Raw genomic sequence first — 20,508 nt, forward strand, 5'->3', positions numbered from 1 at the left:
CATTTGGATTGTTTCATTTTAAAACTATTCTGGTGGCATACAGAGCTAAAAAGTATGAAAATTGTGCCTGTGTCCAAATAATATATATATATATAAATAATACATGCATAAATACACACACATTATATAGATTTTCATTCATCATGCCCCTGGGTGTCTGCAGTCTCTCCATTGTATCTATGATGGAAGCCATGGTTGACTCCCAAGGGAGACTACAAATATGTCTAACTTTCTTCATTTCTGTTACGTGGAAGTGGGGGAATTACTTGTTTACAGAAGGGCAAACATTTTTGTACATCTCATGCAAAGTGACAAGGCCATTGCTTTTAGCACCAATATTCATAATCACACTTACAGTCAATATTGTTCTGAAGCACTCGTAAACATTGCTGATATAGTGTAAGCATCTTAGGCAGATAAATTGTCTTGGAACCAGAATACACCAACATTTTAGAGTTGAAACGTTTTCCAGTAAAACCACTTGTTTCGGGGCTTATTTCAGCCACAGGTTCTGGTATATTCCCTGTATTGATAATAGAACACAAAAAATGGATCTCAAAAATGGCAAAGACAAAAAGAAATGCAGTTTTTACTTTCTGCAGTACCATTCATATTATTCTCATACTCAGAATACATACTAACCCTTATATATTGAAATCTACATACATTGTATGTAAAGAATTTGTCTACCCAAAATTATTTTCATCTAGGTTTTCAGTTTTCTTGGGGACTCCATGGTAGGATTTACCTACCACAGTTTGTTTTTTCCCCACCCTTTTTAAGTTGTTATTTTTTCCTTCTACATTTTGTATCATACCAAACACATTAAAATAGTGAGGGTAGCAATATCCATGGCAGGCCTGAAAACTCAGGTTCAGAGACTGATGGGTGTTGATCCCAAAAGGTTAAGAAACCATAAGTTAGTTAATTTAACTCTACGGTATCTGCCAAAAATAGAAAATAGTTTTAAAGACACAGCCTGGATTCACACTGATGCAGTGCAGAATTGTGTATGTTAACAGCACCCCAAAATCACGGTGCGATGTGCAGAACTGGATCGCATGGGCGTGAATACCCATGTGATCAGATTCTTGTGTGGACCAAAAAAAAAACCCACACACACACGACAGCACAATGGACTAGGAATATCTCTTGGCTGGATTCAGACTAGTGCAACTTCAGATGTGACTCAAGTTGCACAAAATCACATGACAAGTCACATTGATGTGAACAGACACCATTGAAAACTCAGCACTGCGTTTTTGGAAAAGTTTCCTGTAGTACTTTGGAGTGATTCCGGTGTGATTTTGGCCCCATAGAATATACAAAGCTTATCAAAAGTTGCATCCAAGTACTACATAATTGCACTGAATGTCAGATCAAAATTATATCTTGGCAGTGTAAACCTAGCCTAAGAAAATATTTTAGTATCTTGTTTTGATAAGTTCGTCAACCACTTCCAGAGGATTTACCCCCCTTCCAGACCAGGCCATTTTTAGTAATACGGCACTGCGTTACTTTAACTGACAATTGCGCGGTCATGCAACGCTGTACATAAATTAAATTTACATTCTTTTTTCCCCACAAACAGAACTTTCTTTTGGTGGTATTTAATCATCTTCGCATTTTTATTTTTTGAGTTATAAACAAAAAAAGGACCGACAAATTTTTAAAAATAAATAATATTTTTGACTTTTTATATAAAACATGTCCAATAATATTTCTTTTTTTAAATCAAAATGGTCATAAAATTGAGGCCAAAATGTATTCGGTTACATATCTTTGCTAAAAAAAAAATCCCAATATGTGTAAATTAATTGGTTTACGTGAAAGTTACAGCGTCTACAAATGGCAGTATATATACACGCTGGAATTTTGTTTTTGGTTTTTTTTTATATACTAGTAATGGCGGTAACCAGCGATTTCTAGCGGGACTGTGGTGGGCATTCTGCCACTGACATCCCAATGACACGAATACTGTGATCGGTGCTAATAAAAGGCTGTTTTACATAATGTGCTGTGTGTGCGCAGCAGAGAAATACACAACAGCATGTCCTTGCTGACAGGAGAGAGACCTGTGTTTATACACAGGTTTCTCCCCTGTCAGTTTTACTCGGTGATCTCCGGCCGGGACCTGGTGATTGACATCTGTAACTGCCAATGGCGGCACAGGTAGGGCAGCACGTGCTGGAAATCCAAATCACATCATTATACACGTGATTATGCACAGCCCTGCCACCCTGTAGCAGTACGTCTACTATAGGGCGGCGGGAAAGCAGTTAAGGAACAAAATGAAGACAGTTCACTCTGGGATTTTGCAAGAAATATATACTGCCTTTGTTAAATAAAGAACTAGAAATGGCAGGTTTCCATAATGTACTAATATAGCTGAAGTTCCTATTGTCACTGTCTTGTCCAGATATTGCAAACACTCTTCTGTACAATGATTTTTAAAACAAGCCATCTGTGTATCCTCAAACTGTACAGTAACAGTACGATCAATGTTTCCTCCCATTGAATCACAGCCCTAAAAATTGGTAGGTCAGATAAACTTTGGAGTGGAGTGAGAAAGAGTAAGAAGATTTTTTTTTTTTTTGTATTGCTGCCTGTGCACCCACTGGGATGTTTTCCACCCACTTCAAGCTCCAAAGCCAGAACAGGAAGTGGAAAGACAATTCTCCAAAGTTAAAAGGAAATCTTAACTTTGACATGCATCACCAAAACACATGTCCACACAAAGATTTCCTCACACCAGGGATGCAGACTGTCCTAACCTATCAGCATAGAGCATATTGCTTAACTGTAATTTCTTGCCCACTGAAACCGAAAATTTTCCCCTACAGTTCCAGAACGTTGTAAAACATTTTATACTAACAATTGGGTTAAAAACATTTCACTGTCATTTAAACATACCTTTACTTTCATCTGAATGAGGTGGAGAAGGAAGCATAGTGTAGTCTGGTAACAGCTTTGGTAGTGGTATACTAAGCAAATCTTCTAAACATCTCTTCTTAGTCTACAACAGTAACCACATTTTCACAAATACAGCTTAAATTTTTTTTTTTTTTTTTTTTAAAGCAACTATTTTTACATTAGAAAATTAAAGCAGATTTGTTCTACATACTTACATAGTTGGTAACATTGAATAAAGACACCGGTCCACCCAGTTCAGCCCGTGTGGATGTGTACGTGTGTTTTTATCAATAGATCCATATCCTTGTATTTCATGTTCGCCAAGATGCCCATTTAAAAGTTGTTGTTTTTTTTTTTTTTTTTTTTTTTAACTATAGAACTCATTGATGACACCACCGCTTGTGAAAGGGATGTACACATCCTTACCACTTTGACAGTAAAAAAAACCCTCTACGCAGTTTAAGCTTAAACCATCTTCTCCAATTTCAATGAGTGGCCGCGTATCTTCTTAATATCCCTGAGGTATCCCATTGAGGTATTTGTATATCGCTAGCATATCTCCTCTCAAGTGTATTTTTTCCAGGGAGAATAAGTTTAAGGTTTGTACTCGTTACTCGTAACAGGAGGTCCTCAGTCTGCTTATTAGCGTTGTTGGCCTTCTCTGGACTCTCTCCAACTCCAGCACATCCTTCCTGATGACTAGAACTGGATGGCACTCTCAAGATGCGGCCGTACTAGAGTCTTTAAAATGACAGAATTATAATTTTATCTCTGGAGTAAATCCTCTTTTTATGCATGCTAACATTCTGCTAGCTTTGCTTGCTGCAGCTTGGCATTGCATGCCATTGCTGAGCCCGTCAGCTACTAGGACCCCCAGATCTTTTTTCCATCCTGGATTCCCCCAAAGGTTCTCCCCCTAGTTAGTAATTTGCAATTCATATATTTTTGGCCCCCAGGTGCATTACTTTACATTTTTCAACATTAAACCTAATTTGTCATGTAGTTGCCCATTCCTTTATTGAGGTCTTCCTGTAAGGTTTTTATATCCTGCTGTGAAGTTATTGCACTGCTTAGCTTTGTATCATCAGCAAACACAGAGATTGAGCTATTTATGCAAACCTCTACATTTAAAAAGCCTCCAATGAGCACCTGTCTGATTTCATCTAAGGATTGTTCCAAATGGTCCAATTTCATTCATCTCTGGGCCAAGCCTTGCCCAACTGCTAATGACACTATTCACCTGTCAATGAGAGCACCCAAGACAGCTAATGCGGAAACACTCATTGGATAGTGGAATGGATGGTGGGTGGCCAGAGAAAGCTGCTTGCCCTGGGGGCACGGCTACGTGCTCACTCCTGAGCTGCTGCTCTATGTATCCATAAGACAGAGCCGTGGCTAGGTCCTACCCCTAATCTCCTCTCATTGGCTCACTGGCTGTGATTGACAGCCAATGGGCTCCCGCTGCTGTCTCAGCCAATGAGGGAAAATCCCCATACAGCTGAGGCTATTGTGAAAATTGCTGGATCAGAGGGGGCTCAGGTAAGGATTGGGGTTAGAATGCATGGTGGTAAAAAACCTTGAACCTTTACAACCACTTTAAAGACCAGGCCTATTCTGACACTTTTTGGTTTCATGTAAAAACTCCCAGACATAAATACACAAATATTTAGACCTAGAGAAAAAAAAAATGGCGGTTGTTTCAATTTTTTATGTCACACAGTATTTGTGCAGCGGTCTTCCAAAACCCTTTTTTTTTCTTTAAATACACGTTAATAGATTTTAATGCAACAAAAACACACAATATAATACCAGTTAGTTTAGTAAAATATAAAAGATAATGTTACACCAAATAGATACCAAACATGTCGGGCTTTAAAACTGCATAAAACAAGGTTACCTAAAAATTTCCATAGGGGAGGCTTTAAAAGCCTTTACAAGTTACCTTTTTAGATTTACATTTTGGTCTGGTGATAGAATTATTGCTCTCGCTTTGATGTTCATGATACTTCACATGTGTGGTGCAATCGGCGTTTAATAACCGACGCGGGTGTTTACCTTTGCACGCTAGTACAGTGGCACTTCAAAAAAATTGGAGACTATGTAAAAATAAAAAAAAATTTAATCACTTTTATGGTTGTTACAGAGAATTTAAAAACATCCCTTTTGATAACAATAAGCAGTGACAGGTTCTCTTTAGGGATAGACCACAGATCTCTCCTTTGCCCTTAAAAGCATCTGATAACACCATAATAGGTGTGATAAGATGCTTTTTAGAAGTCAAATTGACTTGTTTACATGCTGGGGAAACCGAAAGTGAAGAAATACTCATTGATTCCAGCTTCTAATACCGTAGAAATGATCACTGACATTCTGGTGGGACGGGACGGCCTGGTGACAGAGAGCAGCAGGTGGGGAGAACCCCTCTAGCCGCTTGTAAAAGTGATCCTGTGGCTAAAAACAATCGCTGGCCGATTTAAAAAATAATACCAGGCATTAGCCCAGTATAATCTCTGGAACCACTAACTACTTTCGGATCACAATACCAAATTTATAAAGGTGGTATTAAAACCAAAAGCAAGCATTTACTCTTAAATGTGATGGAGGTATTAGTTTTCTTTTTTTTAGGACCAGTTCACACCACAGAAACAGTCCAGATGTGTTACGGATCCGTTTCTGCATACACTTTTTTGATAGGATTTGATGCATTCCAGTGTGTTTTTAAATCTCTTTTTTCTTCATCTTAAATAGGGACATGCGAGTTCCGGTATGTTTTGATGCATTTTATCACATTCCAGTACAGTTCAGTGACAAAAAGAAAAAAGCATGCTCTACTTTTTTTTTTTTCCTGCACTGGAACTGACAGCATTGGTGTGAACTAGGCCATTGGAACCCATATAACCTACTGTCCATGTGTTTTTGATGCAAAACAAACAAAAAACAACACGTACTGGACCGCATCTGGTACCATATTGAACTGGCCCGTATGCTTTCTTTCCTTTATTTTCCCCTGGCGATCTGGTGAGAAAGTCTGTTCTTCAAAAGAACAGGCTCTTTTGCAGATGTAGCAGTTAGAGGGATGAGAAACCACTTACCACTGAGGAGGGGTGCTTACAATGATCAGCATTTATGTATTAATGTAAAACCTTTACCCCCCCCCCCCCTCAAAAAAAAAAAAAAAAAAAAAAAAAAGTGGCTGTGCATGATTATGCAGTGTGCACTGGAGTTTGCCATCAATTTATAACACTTCCCTCCCCCCAGACTGACAGTGTTGCTGCCCGCTGTACCTCCTGTGCTCCTTCATCCAGACTGGGGGCACTCTAATACAGGAGGTGTATTACTGGTCAAAACAGCAGGTGAAAAAAAAGGAAAAAAAAAAAAAAAAGTCTAAAAAATTATTTAAAAAAGTTATAATACTGTTTTAAGGTTAAATGATGGATAAACAAAACTATTTTAAACCATGCAAACTCTCCAAAAGAGAAAATCATTTTAAAAAATACAAAATATCTAAAGCGTATGTCCTACCAGGTCACAGAGAATGTGGAATGAGGCCACTTTAAAGAAAAATAAAGCATTGGATTGGTGCCATTTTTTTTATACTGCATGTTTTAGAGGGAAATGTGTACTCCAGTGAAATCACTTCTCTCTGACCAGAAGCAATTATTCCTTGCTGCTGTCTGACTGTACAGTAATTGTACCTTCCAATTTAGAAAACACCGAGTAATTCTTTAAAAACCCGATGGGTGCAGCATTAAAAGCCACTCAATTAAAATGATATTCCCTAGGTTTCTTTTCTTTTCTTTCCTCCCCAGGAGACTGGTTATTTGAAAACACTTTCCTTACAAACCCAGTGCATCATTAAAAGCATTTTTCCAGACCATATTGCCTGAAGTCACCTTGTATTTAAAATTAGGCCTGAATTGAAAATCACATGAATTGATATTCAATCAGATAGACATTGTACAAAAAACATCCGCTTTTAATAGCTGCTGAGCTGTGTATGCATAGGTAATAGAGCATTTGAATTGCATTTGAAATGGCAATTAATGAACTTGTAATGTGGATAAAAACATACATACTGTATTTATAATATTTATAAAGGAATGATACATGGTGTGGCTTGTGGGTTAAATATACCATGATAGACATATGGGGCGTCCAAGTCAAACCGGGTCTTTTGAGTTTATAGAATAAAATTTCAAGGTTTGGAAACTGCATTTAATTTTCAACATACTACCCTGCTACATTTATATACTTCTCTCATCGTTTAATTCCTAAAAAGCTTCGGCATAGAAAGATTTGTCAGTACGCCTGGATCATCCTAGGATGGCCTGCTTCCCTTTGTCAATGATTGTGTTCAACGGTCCCACAGAAATATTTGTCTCTTGTGCAATTTCACGGCAGGTTACGTATATGCCGATTCCAGGATCAGGCATTCCATGCACTGAATGTGTCACAGGAATGACTGCTGTGGGTTGGGAACCACCATGGCTGGGATCATCACTGACACACGTACGCCATCTTTGAAACATATGTCTTACTGTGGTTTAGCTTCCCATCACCGTACTGTGCTTGAAGTCTTCTGTAGATATCCTTTGGTTTTATGCCTTCATTCACAAGAAACTTCAGCACCACACGCTTTTCCATGCACACAGTAACATTGTTGTCTGCCATCCATCTTGATGAAAAGTCTCTGGACCAGCCCATCACGCGCGCTGCCTATCAGTAACAGCGCATACTTGCCACTTACTACCGCGTGTAGTACTGCCATGCTAGCATCCCCCCCCCTTTTTTTTTTTAGATCGTTTATTAGTTTTATAATACAAACTGCAATTTTTAACAAACATCACAAAAACACAAATTTCCACACGTTTATCTATTCCCTTCCCCCTCTATCCACCCCTCCCTTACAATTTACTCCTTTTCCTCATTCTTTTCTTTTACTTCTTGTTCTTCTAATACTCTTTCCATCTAACTTCTCCCCCCTCTTCTCCTTTTTCTTCTTTCTTGCCCTTCTATGGAATCCTATTTCATTTCCTTGTTCTTTACACTCCGACCACATCTAGATATCTTTTTGATTTTGTTTAATATCATACCATCTTCCCCAAGATATTTAAAAAATGTTCAATTTTATCCTCGTCAGTATGGTATAATCCTTCCATTATATATATTCGATATATCACACACACACACCTCTGTTTATCCAGTCTTTTATTTTTGGAGGCTCTTTTTGCTTGCCAAAATTTGGGAATAAGACCTCTGGCTGCATTTATTAAATTAAATTGTATCGTTTTCTTTTCAGCGTTTAACTGAATTCTCCGATTTGTGGAATAAACAAACCCATGGGTCTATCTGTATACTAATCCCCAGTATTTCCTGTATGTATTGAATTATCGCCCGCCAGAATTCCAGTATTTTAGGGCAATCCCACCAGATATGTGCCATTGTTCCCTTAATCCCATACCCCCTCCAACACAAAGGTGAGACCTCTGGTCTTTGTGTGGCACATTAGATGTAATATACCATCTTACGAAACATTTATAATTAATTTCAACTATTTTCGGATTCACTGCCCCATGTGTTAATTTAAACATTTTTTTTTTGTTGCTCAATTTTGTTCCAAGCTCCTTTTCCCACTTTTCCACGAATGATTGGGACTCAGATTCAGCCAATTCAGTAAGGAGCTTGTAAATCCTAGAGGTAACGTTTTTGAATTGTATTTGAACTAAACATTTGTTCTAAAGGATACATGTCTTCCTCTGTCCTTAATGGCTGCGGGAACATTGCAACAAAATTTCTTAATTGGTAGTACCGCCATTCATCCAATATAAAAAATAATTCCTTTTTAAATCTTGAAAACAACAATTTCCCCTTATCTACAATATATCTTTTAAAACGTGCATTACTATCCTTTATCCATTTTCCTAAAATGTTATCATTCCCGGGAGGGAAAAATTTTGTTCCCACCAAAGTTATTAACAGTGAGTTGTACTTCCAACCCATTTCTTTATACATTATATCCCAAATCCTCAATACATTCCGTATCAAAGTGCTTGTATTTTCATCCAGTGTATGAAACCTATGTGGTAACCAAATAGTCCTATCTAATTGTGACTTACTAAGTATACTCTCCATTTTAACCCAACTTCTCCCCCGTGAATTATACAGAATCTCATAGAAGTGAGTACACCCCTCACATTTGTGTAAATATTTTATCTTTTCATGTGACAACACTGAACTGAAGAAATGACACTTTGCTGCAATGTAGAGAGTGTACAGTGAAAATTTGCTGTCCCCTCAAAATAACTCAAAACAGCCATTAATGTCTAAACCGCTGGCAACAAAAGTGAGTACACCCCTAAGTGAAAATGTCCAAATTGGGCCCAATTACTCATTTTCCCTCCCTGGTATCATGTGACTCGTTAGTGTTACAAGGTCTCAGATGTGAACGGGGAGCAGGTGTGTTAAATTTGGTGTTATCACTCTCTCTCATACTGGTCACTGGAAGTTCAACATGGCACCTCATGGCAAAGAACTCTCTGAGAATCTGAAAAAAAGAATTGTTGCTCTACATAAAGATGGCCTAGGCTACAAAGAAGATTGCCAAGACCCTGAAACTGAGCTGCAGCACGGTGTCCAAGACCATACAGCGGTTTAACAGGACAGGTTCCACTGAGAACAGGCCTCGCCATAGTTGACCAAAGAAGCTGAGTGCACGTGCTCAGCATCATATCTGGAGGTTGTCTTTGGGAAACAGACATATGAGTGCTGCCAGCTTGAAGGGGTGGGGGGTCAGCCTGTCAGTGCTCAGACCATACGCCGCACACTGCATCAAATTGGTCTGCATGGCTGTTGTCCCAGAAGGAAGCCTCTTCTAAAGAGGATGCACAAGAAAGCCTGCAAACAGTTTGCTGAAGACAAGCAGACTAAGGACATGGATTACTGGAACCATGTCCTGTGGTCTGATGAGACTAAGATAAACTGATTTGGTTCAGTTGTTGTCAAGCGTGTGTGGCGGCAACCAGATGAGAAGTACAAAGACAAGTGTCTTGCCTACAGTCATGTACTGGTGGTGGGAGTGTCACGGTCTAGGGCTGCATGAGTGCTGCCAGCACTGGGGAGCTACAGTTCATTCAGGGAACCATAAATGCCAACATGTACTGTAACGTACTGAAGCAGAGCATGATCCCCTCCCTTCGGAAACTGGACCGCAGGGCAGTATTCCAACATAACGACCCTAAACACTTCCAAGACGACCACTGCCTTGCTAAAGAAGCGGAGGGTAAAGGTGATGGATCTGGCCAAGCATGTCTCCAGACCTAAATCCTATTGAGCATCTGTGAGGTATCCTCAAACAGAAGGTGGAGGAGCGCAAGGTCTCCAACATCCACCAGCTCCGTGATTCCAGTGGCAACCTGTGAAGCTCTGGTGAAGTCCATGCCCAAGAGGGTTAAGGCAGTGCTGGAAAATAATGGTGGCCACACAAAATATTGACACTTTGGGCCCAATTTGGACATTTTCAGTTAGAGGTGTACTCACTTTTGTTGCCAGTGGTTTAGACATTAAATGGCTGTGTGTTGAGTTATTTTGAGGGGACAGCAAATGTACACAGTTTTACAAGCTGTACACTCACTACTTTACATTGTAGCAAAGTGTCATTTCTTTAGGGTTGCCACATGCAAAGATATAATAAAATATTTACAAAAATGTGAGGAGTGTACTCATACTGTATATCCAATCTGCTTTTCATAGCATTAGCACAGAGATAAAATATCTCCTAAAATCCGGCATGTTTAATCCCCCTTTCATTTTGTTATTGCACAAGACTTATTAACTGTTGGTTTTTTATTAGCCCATATATACCCAAGTATCATTTTTTTTTAAGGGTCGCAAAAAAAGACCCTGGTAAATGTATTGGGAGCATGTTGAACTTATACAAGACTTTTGGTACTATTATTATCTTTACCATATTTATACGACCTATCCAGGAAAGCAGTCCCATTGAAATTTTCCTCCATCCTTAATCTCATTTATTAGTGGAATATAATTTACCCGATATAGGTTCTTTATAGATGGGGTTAATTTTATTCCCAGGTACTTAAATTTTTTTTCCCTCCATGTAAAAAGGGAATTCTTTTTGGAGGATCTGTTTCTCTGTCCTTGGAACATTAATATTTAATATCGGATTTTGAAGGATTAATTTTCAGGTTTGATAACGCTCCATAGTATTTTAATATTCTCTTTAAGTTAGGTAATGTTAATTTAGGGTTTGTGACATAGAACAACATTTCACCTGCATATGCTGCAACTTTGTGTACAACATCTCCTGTCCAGATTCCTTTAAGATCTACACCGTTACCGTAATCTTACAGTCGCTAGTAGTGGTTCTAGAGAGATTACAAATAGCAGGGGAGAAAGTGGGCATCCCTGCATTGTTCCATTATACATTCTGAAAAATTTTTTTTTTTTTTTTTTTTTAACAGTGACCCATTAACCTTCACCGCTGCTGATGGGCCCCTATATAAAAACTTTTTAGCCACTAACATTTTGGGCCCAATTCCTAACGCCTCCAAAATATCGACAGGATTACCACCAATACCTACGCTCGCCTACTTTTTTGCAGGAGAAGCAATGATCTTAATTCATTGTCCCTTCCTTCTCTGCAGGAATGAATCCCATTTGGTCTAAGTGTATCCAATCCGGCATCAATGTTTTCATCCTTGTTGCTAATACCCCGACATATAATTTTGTGTCTATGTTTAATAAAGATATAGGTCTGTAACTGGCACACTAGGACCAGTCTTTCCCCTCCTTAGGTATGATTGTGATATAGGCCTGTAGTGACTCCCCTCTTAATGCACTCTTATATACATATATTTATACACACACATTTTATATATGTACACACTTTTAGGGACAGGTTTTTTTAAATTTCCTATATCCCACTGTAAATCCATCTGATCCAGGGCTCCTTCCTGTAACTGTACTCTTCAATGCTAGAATTTCCTCTTGTGAAATTAATTTATCTAAAGGCTGTTAATCTGGCTTCATCTAATCTTGGTAGCTCAGCCTTTTCCCTTTCTTTCTGGTTCTTAAATTTTGCTCCATATAGACTACTATAATATTTTTGAAATGTATTGGCGATATCAGTGGTTGAATGTACTATTTGTCCTCTTTCATCTTATATTTTTTCTATGAAATTCTTCAATTTCTTTTCCCTTAACTTTTTTGTTAGATATTTTCTTGGTCTAATCCCCCACTGATATATCTTTCCTTTGGGACCCTATTAAAGCTCCTGTTCTGTTTCTTGTTCCACAAGATCCTTTAACTCCTCTTTTTAAAATTATCTCCTGCTGTATATCTGAATCCATTTTCTTTTTATGCGATTGTTCCAACTTATATAATTCCTCTGTTTATTGCCTTATTTTCTTCCCCCATTTTTATTTTTTTTTGCCCCTATTGAAATCAGGATTCCCCTAATATATGCCTTATGGGCTTTCCATACTGTAGCAACAGATTCGGTCTCATTAAACATAAAATATTGTTCAATTTCTCTCTTTAATCTTATTTCCGTTTCAGTGTCTTGTAAACGTATCTTATTTAAAAATCACCACAGTTATTTTGTTCCGCTCTCCGCCAAACCATAATCTCATTGTGATGGGTGCATGGTCAGATATAAATATTACTTCTATATTAGATTTCACCAAAGACTCACAAAGAGTCTATGTTCAATCATTATATAGTCCAGTCATGAATACATCCCATGTGCCAAGGAGAAGGTATAGTCTCTTTCTCTTGGATGTTTAACTCTCCATGCATCCATCAGTTGACAGTGATGCAACATCTTTTTAACATACTTTAGACTCCTACCTCCCTCTCGTCACACATGACGCATCCATCCCCAGATCCATGCAAAAATTAAAATCTCCTGCCACAATCAGACTACACCTCTTAAAGTCTAAGTTTTCTTAGTATCCCTTCCAGGTTATCACTAAATTTTTATTAGGACAATAAAGGTTTGCTAAAAGTACATTCAAAGCCCTGTAGATTTCCTCTCAGAAATATTTGCTATTCCTTTTGCTCATTTCATTGGTGAATCCGCACAATACCAAGCTGGATAATATTTAGAGTATAACTTGACATTTGTATCTTGGGATATATGTGTCTCTTGAAGAAACATCACTTCAATAGAGCGTTGGTGCATTTCCCTTAGGATCTTATGCCTAAGATCACATTATATGTCATAAAATGGATCATATCTATTCCTTCTTCTGTATCTGTTCTCCTCTATAGGGGTGTGGGTATAAGCAATTTGGAACAAGAAGACCTCCTCCATATACTCCCTTTCCCCCCATCCTCCTCCTCACCAATCCCCCACCCCCTCTCAATTCCTCTTCTTTAAAAATCCATTGGCCAAAATTCTTGCTCTAGAATCATTTGTGATTTATCACCACTGTCGATGCTTCTTCCAGGGTAAGGCTCTAAACACACACACATCCATACAGACCCCCATCTCTAATCTTTTGCCTCCTGACAACCTGCCATAATTTTAACTAAATTCTCTCTCTCAAATCTCTTCCCTTTCCTACCTAGTCCTCTTACTGTATCAACCAATCTACCTGTCCGATGTCGCCTACTTCCTTACCACGGGAGCTCATATTAATCTGTCCTCAAGAAAGGAAACCTTCAACACAAGAAAATTGAGAAGGGAGAGATGGGGGGAGGGAAAAAAAATAAAATAAAAACCACCACCTCCTATAATGCTTCTATTACAGTCTCTCTTTGGAAAGTCGTTGCCATTTCTCTTTTTCTACCACTATGTTCTCTTTAACCCCTTCAGACCATCCTGTAATGTCCAGGGTCTTTAAATCTAATCACAAAAGTCCCCTAAATCTTCTGGGAATCTCAATCTTGCCGATTTTCCATCTTTCCACCCAATCAGACATGCTGGAAATTCCCAATTGTAACAGATGTTCTTTTCCCTCATCTGGTCCAGCAATTGTTTCAGGGATCTTCTTTTGGCAAGTGTCTCAAGTGCAATGCCTGGAAAGATTTGCAACTTTGTTTCTCTATGTTTTATTTCTGGGATCCCACGCAACTTCTTCCAGATATTCACTATGTGATATTGCCATTTCATTCTTTATGGAGTTCTCTAATTTTGCAAACATTTCTGTGATTTCCATTTGCGGCCTTGCTTCTTGCTCTTCCATATTTCATTTTTTTCTGTTTCGCTTTCCGTATTTGTGGGTTCTCTGATCGGATTCCTATTCAATACCCCAAAAGACAGTCTAGTTTGATCTCCAGTTCGATTTGCTTCATGTTGTCACTCCAGGATTTGGTCCTCTGGGCTTTTCTCCTGTGAAGGCATATATTTCCATATTGTGCTTGTATTTAAACTTGATTGGGGAGTTTTTGTTCCTCCCTCCTTGACAGATCTGCTCTTCATATCGTTAAAATTATACAGTTAATGTTAGAACTTCAAGTGGATTATTATTTCCAGTTTTCCCAGTACTATAATTAATTTCCAGTTAAGGTATTTCTCTTTTCTTTTTCAGTGGTATATTATCAGGTATACTAGTCAGACATTCAAACTCTTCCTCATGTACCCCATTCAGATTTTCTTTTTTAAGATTACAGTTCTGAAATGTGCACCCTCTCCTTCTGCTAAACTTCCTGGGTGCCCTCTCCTGTCTTTGATATCTCTATGTTTTCACAGTCCCAACAACCTCCGAGACCCCTAGCAAGCCTCTTTTACATCCACACTCTTTTCAACCACCGTTTACAGCAGACCTAGGGATTTACCACCTCCCATGACAACACACTATCTCCGCCCATCCTCAGGGTCCTCCAACCAGGGCTTCAAATGCTGACTGTATGCCTTCAGGGGTCTCAGGTGATGTAAGGGGGCCACCCTATATGAAAACCACCACTTCACTGACTCTCGTCAAGCTCCAACATGGTCTTTCCTCGGCGGCATCTCTCCGGTCTCTCAGGGCTCCAGGGTTCCCTGCTGCTGTCACCTGAGCATTCCCAGTGCCTCTTTTCTGCACTGGCCTCCTCCTCCCTATTGGCTACTAATCTGGGACTGTGGACTCCAACAACCAGAGCCGGCAGCTGCACGGGGCATGCGAGACAGCTCAAACCGAACTAGGTAGGACCTAATTTAGATTTTTTTCTCTTCATTATTATCCGGCGCTCGTCTAGAGCTCCTAAAACATTTGACCTCTAAGTGCCATGATTACATCCCTCCCCCTAAAACACAGTCACATACTTATTTTTCATGTTTCTTGCTGCGCCTAGCTCAAGTACAATCAACTTTAGCGTGGTCTACCAGGAATTCAAACTCATGACCTCACGATTGTTACAATGGCGCATTTAATCACAGTGTTACCGTCAGAACTATAACTATGGTATTTTTTAGCTAGTAGTATGACCATTGCAGGGCTATACCCCTGCTTTATAATTGGGGCTGTCAGAACTAGGATCTGAACCAATAACTTCTGCTGCATCAGCTTTCCATTCTGAGCCACCCGAGATGCGGTCATCCCTTTTTATACCGGTAAAATTAAACGTCCCGATTTAACTTGAACGCCCCTCGTAACAGTAAAGCATTGCTCAAAAATGCAACCTATCACTTAAAGTGGTTCTTTGACTTATTTGAAAAAAAAAAAAAGTCAGCAGCTACAAATACTGTAGTTGCGGACTTTAAATAAAAAAGGCCATTCACCTGTCTGGGGATACAGAGCAGACCTCTCCTGAACAGGGACTTCACCAGTCTTCGGGTCCCCAGCACCGACAAGGTTTACTGGGGGCAGCCAGCTGTGCTCCCTTGAGGCTTCACAGCTGGCTGCTCACTGCATGTGATTTGTGAATGGTCCTACAGCCTTCTGAGACCTACACAGTGTCCCAAAAGGTTACGAGGTGGGGAATAGGTGGAAATATTCTGGTGGATCAATGCAGTGATCCAATCAGGAGTGGGAACCTGTCAAAACAAGGAACCCACTCCCCCCCCTCCAAAATATAAAAGTGGCAAAAACAGAAGAGGGGGCATAAAGTGTTAACGTCCCCTTTAGGGTGAAGTTCTGCCTTATGGATTATCCTTTTTAAGTATGGCTAGACAAATTATTTTCAAAGGGAAAGCAATGATGATCTAACAGAGTGGTGGCATTGCCTCTACACGAGGTCAACATCTTCAATGTACAAATGGAGAATAAAAAAAACATAAAACAAACAAATCTCCAGACTCTTGGCCTTTCCAAGCTTTAGAATTAAAAAAACAAGCAGTTGCATCTCTTTAGCCACATTGTACCCTGGGGTACAAGGATAATAGAACATGTTACTCATCCTAAAACAAGCAATCTTTGTTTACATACTATTTTGCTTTTATTACACCCCGAAAAAATTAAATAAAAAAAAAAAAAAAAAAAAAAACACTCTACTGGGGTAGTTGATATGACAGTTATTTTATACACCAGTTTTTTACAAAAAGGCATATTTCATTCATCAGAAAGTATTTGGAACTTACATCTGTTTCATTATCCTGTTCCTCTTCTTTAATTTTTATACTTTTTTGTGCTTCAGAACTGGACTGCTTCATATTGCAATACTGCTTGCATACCTGTACCTTTTTAGGAAGTTCATTTGTCAGGTAGGACTTTTTTTTCCTCTTAGTGGAGACTTGGTCATAACTGAGATATGACTCAAATGACATAGTGGGAGCTTCAAATTCCTCACTGGACAACATCTCTGCTGTTTTCGCCATACTTTGCGGGAAGCTGCTGTGACCTACATCATTTTTATTATGCCTGCTTTGCTCAGAAGGGCTCTCTTCATTTTTTGTATAGACCTTTTTCTTTTCATTGCTAGATGAATGAGAATATTTTTCAATCTTTTTTTCCGAGAACTGGAAACTTTTTGACTTTTCACCTTTTGAGTGAAAATCGGAGTAAGATTTCTCTGCCCTGCATTCTTTGCCTTGAAGAACTTTCTTGGGTTTCAACTCTTTTAATTCGGGTTTCTTTTCATACACTTTGATGTGCTTAGTTTTATTGGATGTATTTTTGTGGGCATCAGTTTGAGGTTTAGGTAACTCTTCATTCCAGTGATAATTTTCATTTGAATTCAACAACTTTTCCATTACAGCTTCTTTTTTATTTAGTTTTGAAATCACTGGCTTGCTTTCTAAAGTCATATTTTGCTCATGCTTAAGCATGGACTTCTCATCACTATTAAAAAAAACAAATAAAAATTTGGTTTAGAATTTGAATTATTTAAAATGTAAATTTGAGATCTATTGTGAACATGTGTACTGATAGAAACCCATAGCCATCTACATAGACACATATATATTTAGGAAGTATTTGTGAGCAAAATCCTTTATTATATCTAGAGCAGTAGAGGGTGAGATGTTCTATAGTCCAGGAAAGGAGAGCTCAGGCAAGGGTTACAGCACTGCTTGGGTGGGATGTGCGATTAGTTTCATTACGAATCAAAATCTGGACAAAAATGTTCGTTATTCAGAGATTTGGGTGTATCTGACTCTGCAAATCACAGTACTAATGAATTTGCACAAATCCAAAATAAATTGTAACAAAACAATAAAATTCAAATTTATTCATTCGTGTCATTCGGATGACAGGATTCAAAAATTTTGGCTTTTTGTTAATGTTTTAAGCATCAGAAATAATGTAAACAGCATAACAAATGATCTGAATTTATTCAGATTCATTTCGTTTTTATTTTACATGGACATTTTTCATTAATGTAAAAAAATGCACTACATAAGAAAACAATGTATTACAATAACTACAGTAAGGTATAAAAGTGAAATAAAATTTTTCCTATTTATTGTGTTTGGGTTGGATGAAGGTGGATCCATCAAAATTTCCTAATCCTAACACGTTAAAATGAATATAGCCAATATTCCAAAATAACTTCCAAAAATATAAATAGTTGCGGAAACAACGGATGAACCAAAATAATCCAAATATATGAAACAAATTCCAAAAATAAACATAATACATCTAATAAAAAAGTCTAACAAATATCGGGAAAGAAAATTATTTACTTAACAAATTAATCTGAAATTAAACTAAACTAATGTTTTCATTGTGCAGATCACTATGGTCAAATTTTTAAACCTACTACAGGACAATTTTATGGTACAGTCCATAGAGGTCCCAACTAGAAATTATGCTCTTCTGGACCTGGTAATCTCAAACCATGCAGAGCTTATTATGAATGTCCATATAAAAGAATATCTGGGTAGCAGTGACCATAACATGATTTCATTTTATTGTTAGATGTAAACAGCGAGCACATACGAGAAAAATAATAACGCTCAATTTTAAGAGCTAATTTTCCAAGGCTGCTCTCCAAGACGTAGACTGGGAAGGAATATTGGCATCGATGTTGTTCAAAAAGACTGTATGTGAACACACTGCAAAGTATATTCTCATGGGCAACAAGTTTAAAAGGCTAAAAAAAAAAAATCAAACCTGTGGCTTACAGTCAAAGTTAAAAAAGCTATAGTTAAGAAAAGAACTTTTATTAAATATAAAAATGAAGGAACACTATCATTTAAACATTACAAAGAATATAACAAAATACGCAAAAAGGAAATAAAGGCCACAGAAATTGAAAACTAACTACAGATTGCAAAAGATAGCAGGACCAACCCCAAAAAAAAAAAATCTTCAAATATATAAATAGTGAAAAAGGTCCAGTACGAGCATGTTGGCCCTTTAGAAAATAATATAGAGTGGGTGACTGGGGATAAAGAGAAGGAAATTTTATTAAATACCTTCTTCAGCCCTGTGTATACAAATGAGCATGGGGGAGCTCTTGTCCATAATAATGATATTGACACAGCTCCAGTTGATCCACGTTGGCTCACAATTGATAGGATTCAAAAATATTTAGACAGAATAAAAAGATGAATAAAGAACCTGGATTGGATGGCATACACCCACGGGTCCTTAAAGAATTGAGCTCTGTCATTTCAAAGCCATGGTTTCTATTTTTAGGGACTCTTTAATGACTGGCATAGTGCCACTGGATTGGCGAAAGGCCAATATTTAAAAAGGGTCAAAATCTTTACCACGTAAACATAGATCTGTTAGTTTAACTTCTATAGCTGGGAAGATACTGGAGAGTTTAATACAAGACCACATAGATGAGTTCTTGCTGGAAAAAAATATGTTAAGCAACAGACAGCATGGATTCATGAAAGACAGAAGTTGTCAAACAAATCTGATTTCTTTTTATGAGGAGGTGAGCAAAACCTTGGACAGAGGGATGGCGGTGGACGTGGTATACTTGGATTTTGCAAAAGCGTTTGACACAGCTCCCCACACACAGCTAATGTGTAAGGTAAAGTCTACAGGCTTGGAAAAATCTGTATATAAATGGGTAGAAAATTGGCTAAAAGATCATATTCAGAATAGTGGTTAATGATTCATACTGGTCTAGGGTTGTCAGTGATGTACTCCAAGGTTCAGTGTTGGGACCCTTAGTTTTTAATATATTTATAAATGATATAAGATTATAAATCCCATTTCAGTCTTTGCAGAAGACACCAAGCTGTGCAGTGGAATAATGTCCTTACAGGATGTCTCCAACTTACAAGTTGACCTCAATGCACTGTTTAATTGGGCAACTATGTGGCAAATGAGATTCAATGTTGATAAATGTAAGGTTATGCACTTGGGGGCTAAGAATAAAGTGAGCAAAATCCTCTCTTGTATTAAAAAAAAAAAAAAAAAAAAAAAGAAGAGGTATAGACTCTAGAGAGAGTGTGACGAGAGTGACTTTGGGTGGGGGGCCCATGGAACACAGCTCAATTTGGAGGGGTGGGGAGACCCCTGTCTCAGCTCCCCATATCCCTCCTATGTGTAAGTCACCCTGTGCCTGTTAGGGGTACAGGGTGGATTGTCCTGATATTGTGTAGACATGTATAGGTGGGGCGTGGGGGTTGTTCATAGTTTACTGCCATGTGGTGCATCCCATTGTTCTATTGTGTGTCTTGCTTGGGAGCAAACTATTATGGGATGTATGTGTTTGTGTATTGGCTTGGTGGGGGGTGTCTGCTGATGTGTCTCTGGTTGCTAGTTTTGTTTTGCCTCGCCCTGTGTCCTTATGCAGGGAGGTGGATTGTTCCCTTGAATGTTTATATCTTGTGTCTGTGTTAAAATAAAGCAGTCTATTTCCTGATTTTACTTCGAGTGGTGTCCATGGATCTGTGTTCAGACAGGGAAGCAGGAGTTTAAGGGAAATACCCTACTGCAGTCGGGGTCCGGTTCTGTTACAGAGAGATATCATATTACCCCTGTACAAATCATTATTAACACCTAATCTGGAATATGCAGTTCAATTTTGGGCACCAATTCACAAAACGAACATTGAGGAACTGGAGAAAGTGAAGGGCAGAGAAGGGCAACCAAACTGATAAGAGTCATGGAGAAGCTCAGTTATGAGGAAAGATTAGAGGAACTGAATTTATTCTCTCTTGAGAAGAGGAGATTAAGGAGGATATGATCAACATGTATAAATATATCAGTGGTTCATATAGTGAACTCGGTGTAGAGTTATTCACACAGA

The 20,508-nt window shown here is 38.4% G+C and overlaps 1 protein-coding gene across 7 annotated transcripts in view; it reads right to left on the bottom strand.

Annotated features, from left to right (window-relative positions):
• Window positions 1-20,508, bottom strand: part of LOC149448881 (elongin-A-like) — a 114,699-nt gene that overhangs the window by 51,235 nt on the left and 42,956 nt on the right. For all 7 annotated transcript variants that reach the window (XM_089694150.1, XM_089694149.1, XM_089694156.1 and 4 more), the window contains 3 exons: window positions 16,436-17,135; window positions 2,914-3,016; window positions 356-523 (listed from right to left, as the gene is read on the bottom strand). In XM_089694150.1, coding sequence (XP_089550276.1) covers window positions 356-523; window positions 2,914-3,016; window positions 16,436-17,135 — 971 coding nt within the window. The remainder of the gene's footprint in view (window positions 1-355; window positions 524-2,913; window positions 3,017-16,435; window positions 17,136-20,508) is intronic.

This window comes from Staurois parvus, unplaced genomic scaffold (assembly GCF_062004578.1).
Source record: "Staurois parvus isolate SC_StPar_1 unplaced genomic scaffold, SC_StPar_1.0 ptg000652l, whole genome shotgun sequence".
In the NCBI taxonomy this organism is placed as follows: Eukaryota; Metazoa; Chordata; class Amphibia; order Anura; family Ranidae; genus Staurois; species Staurois parvus.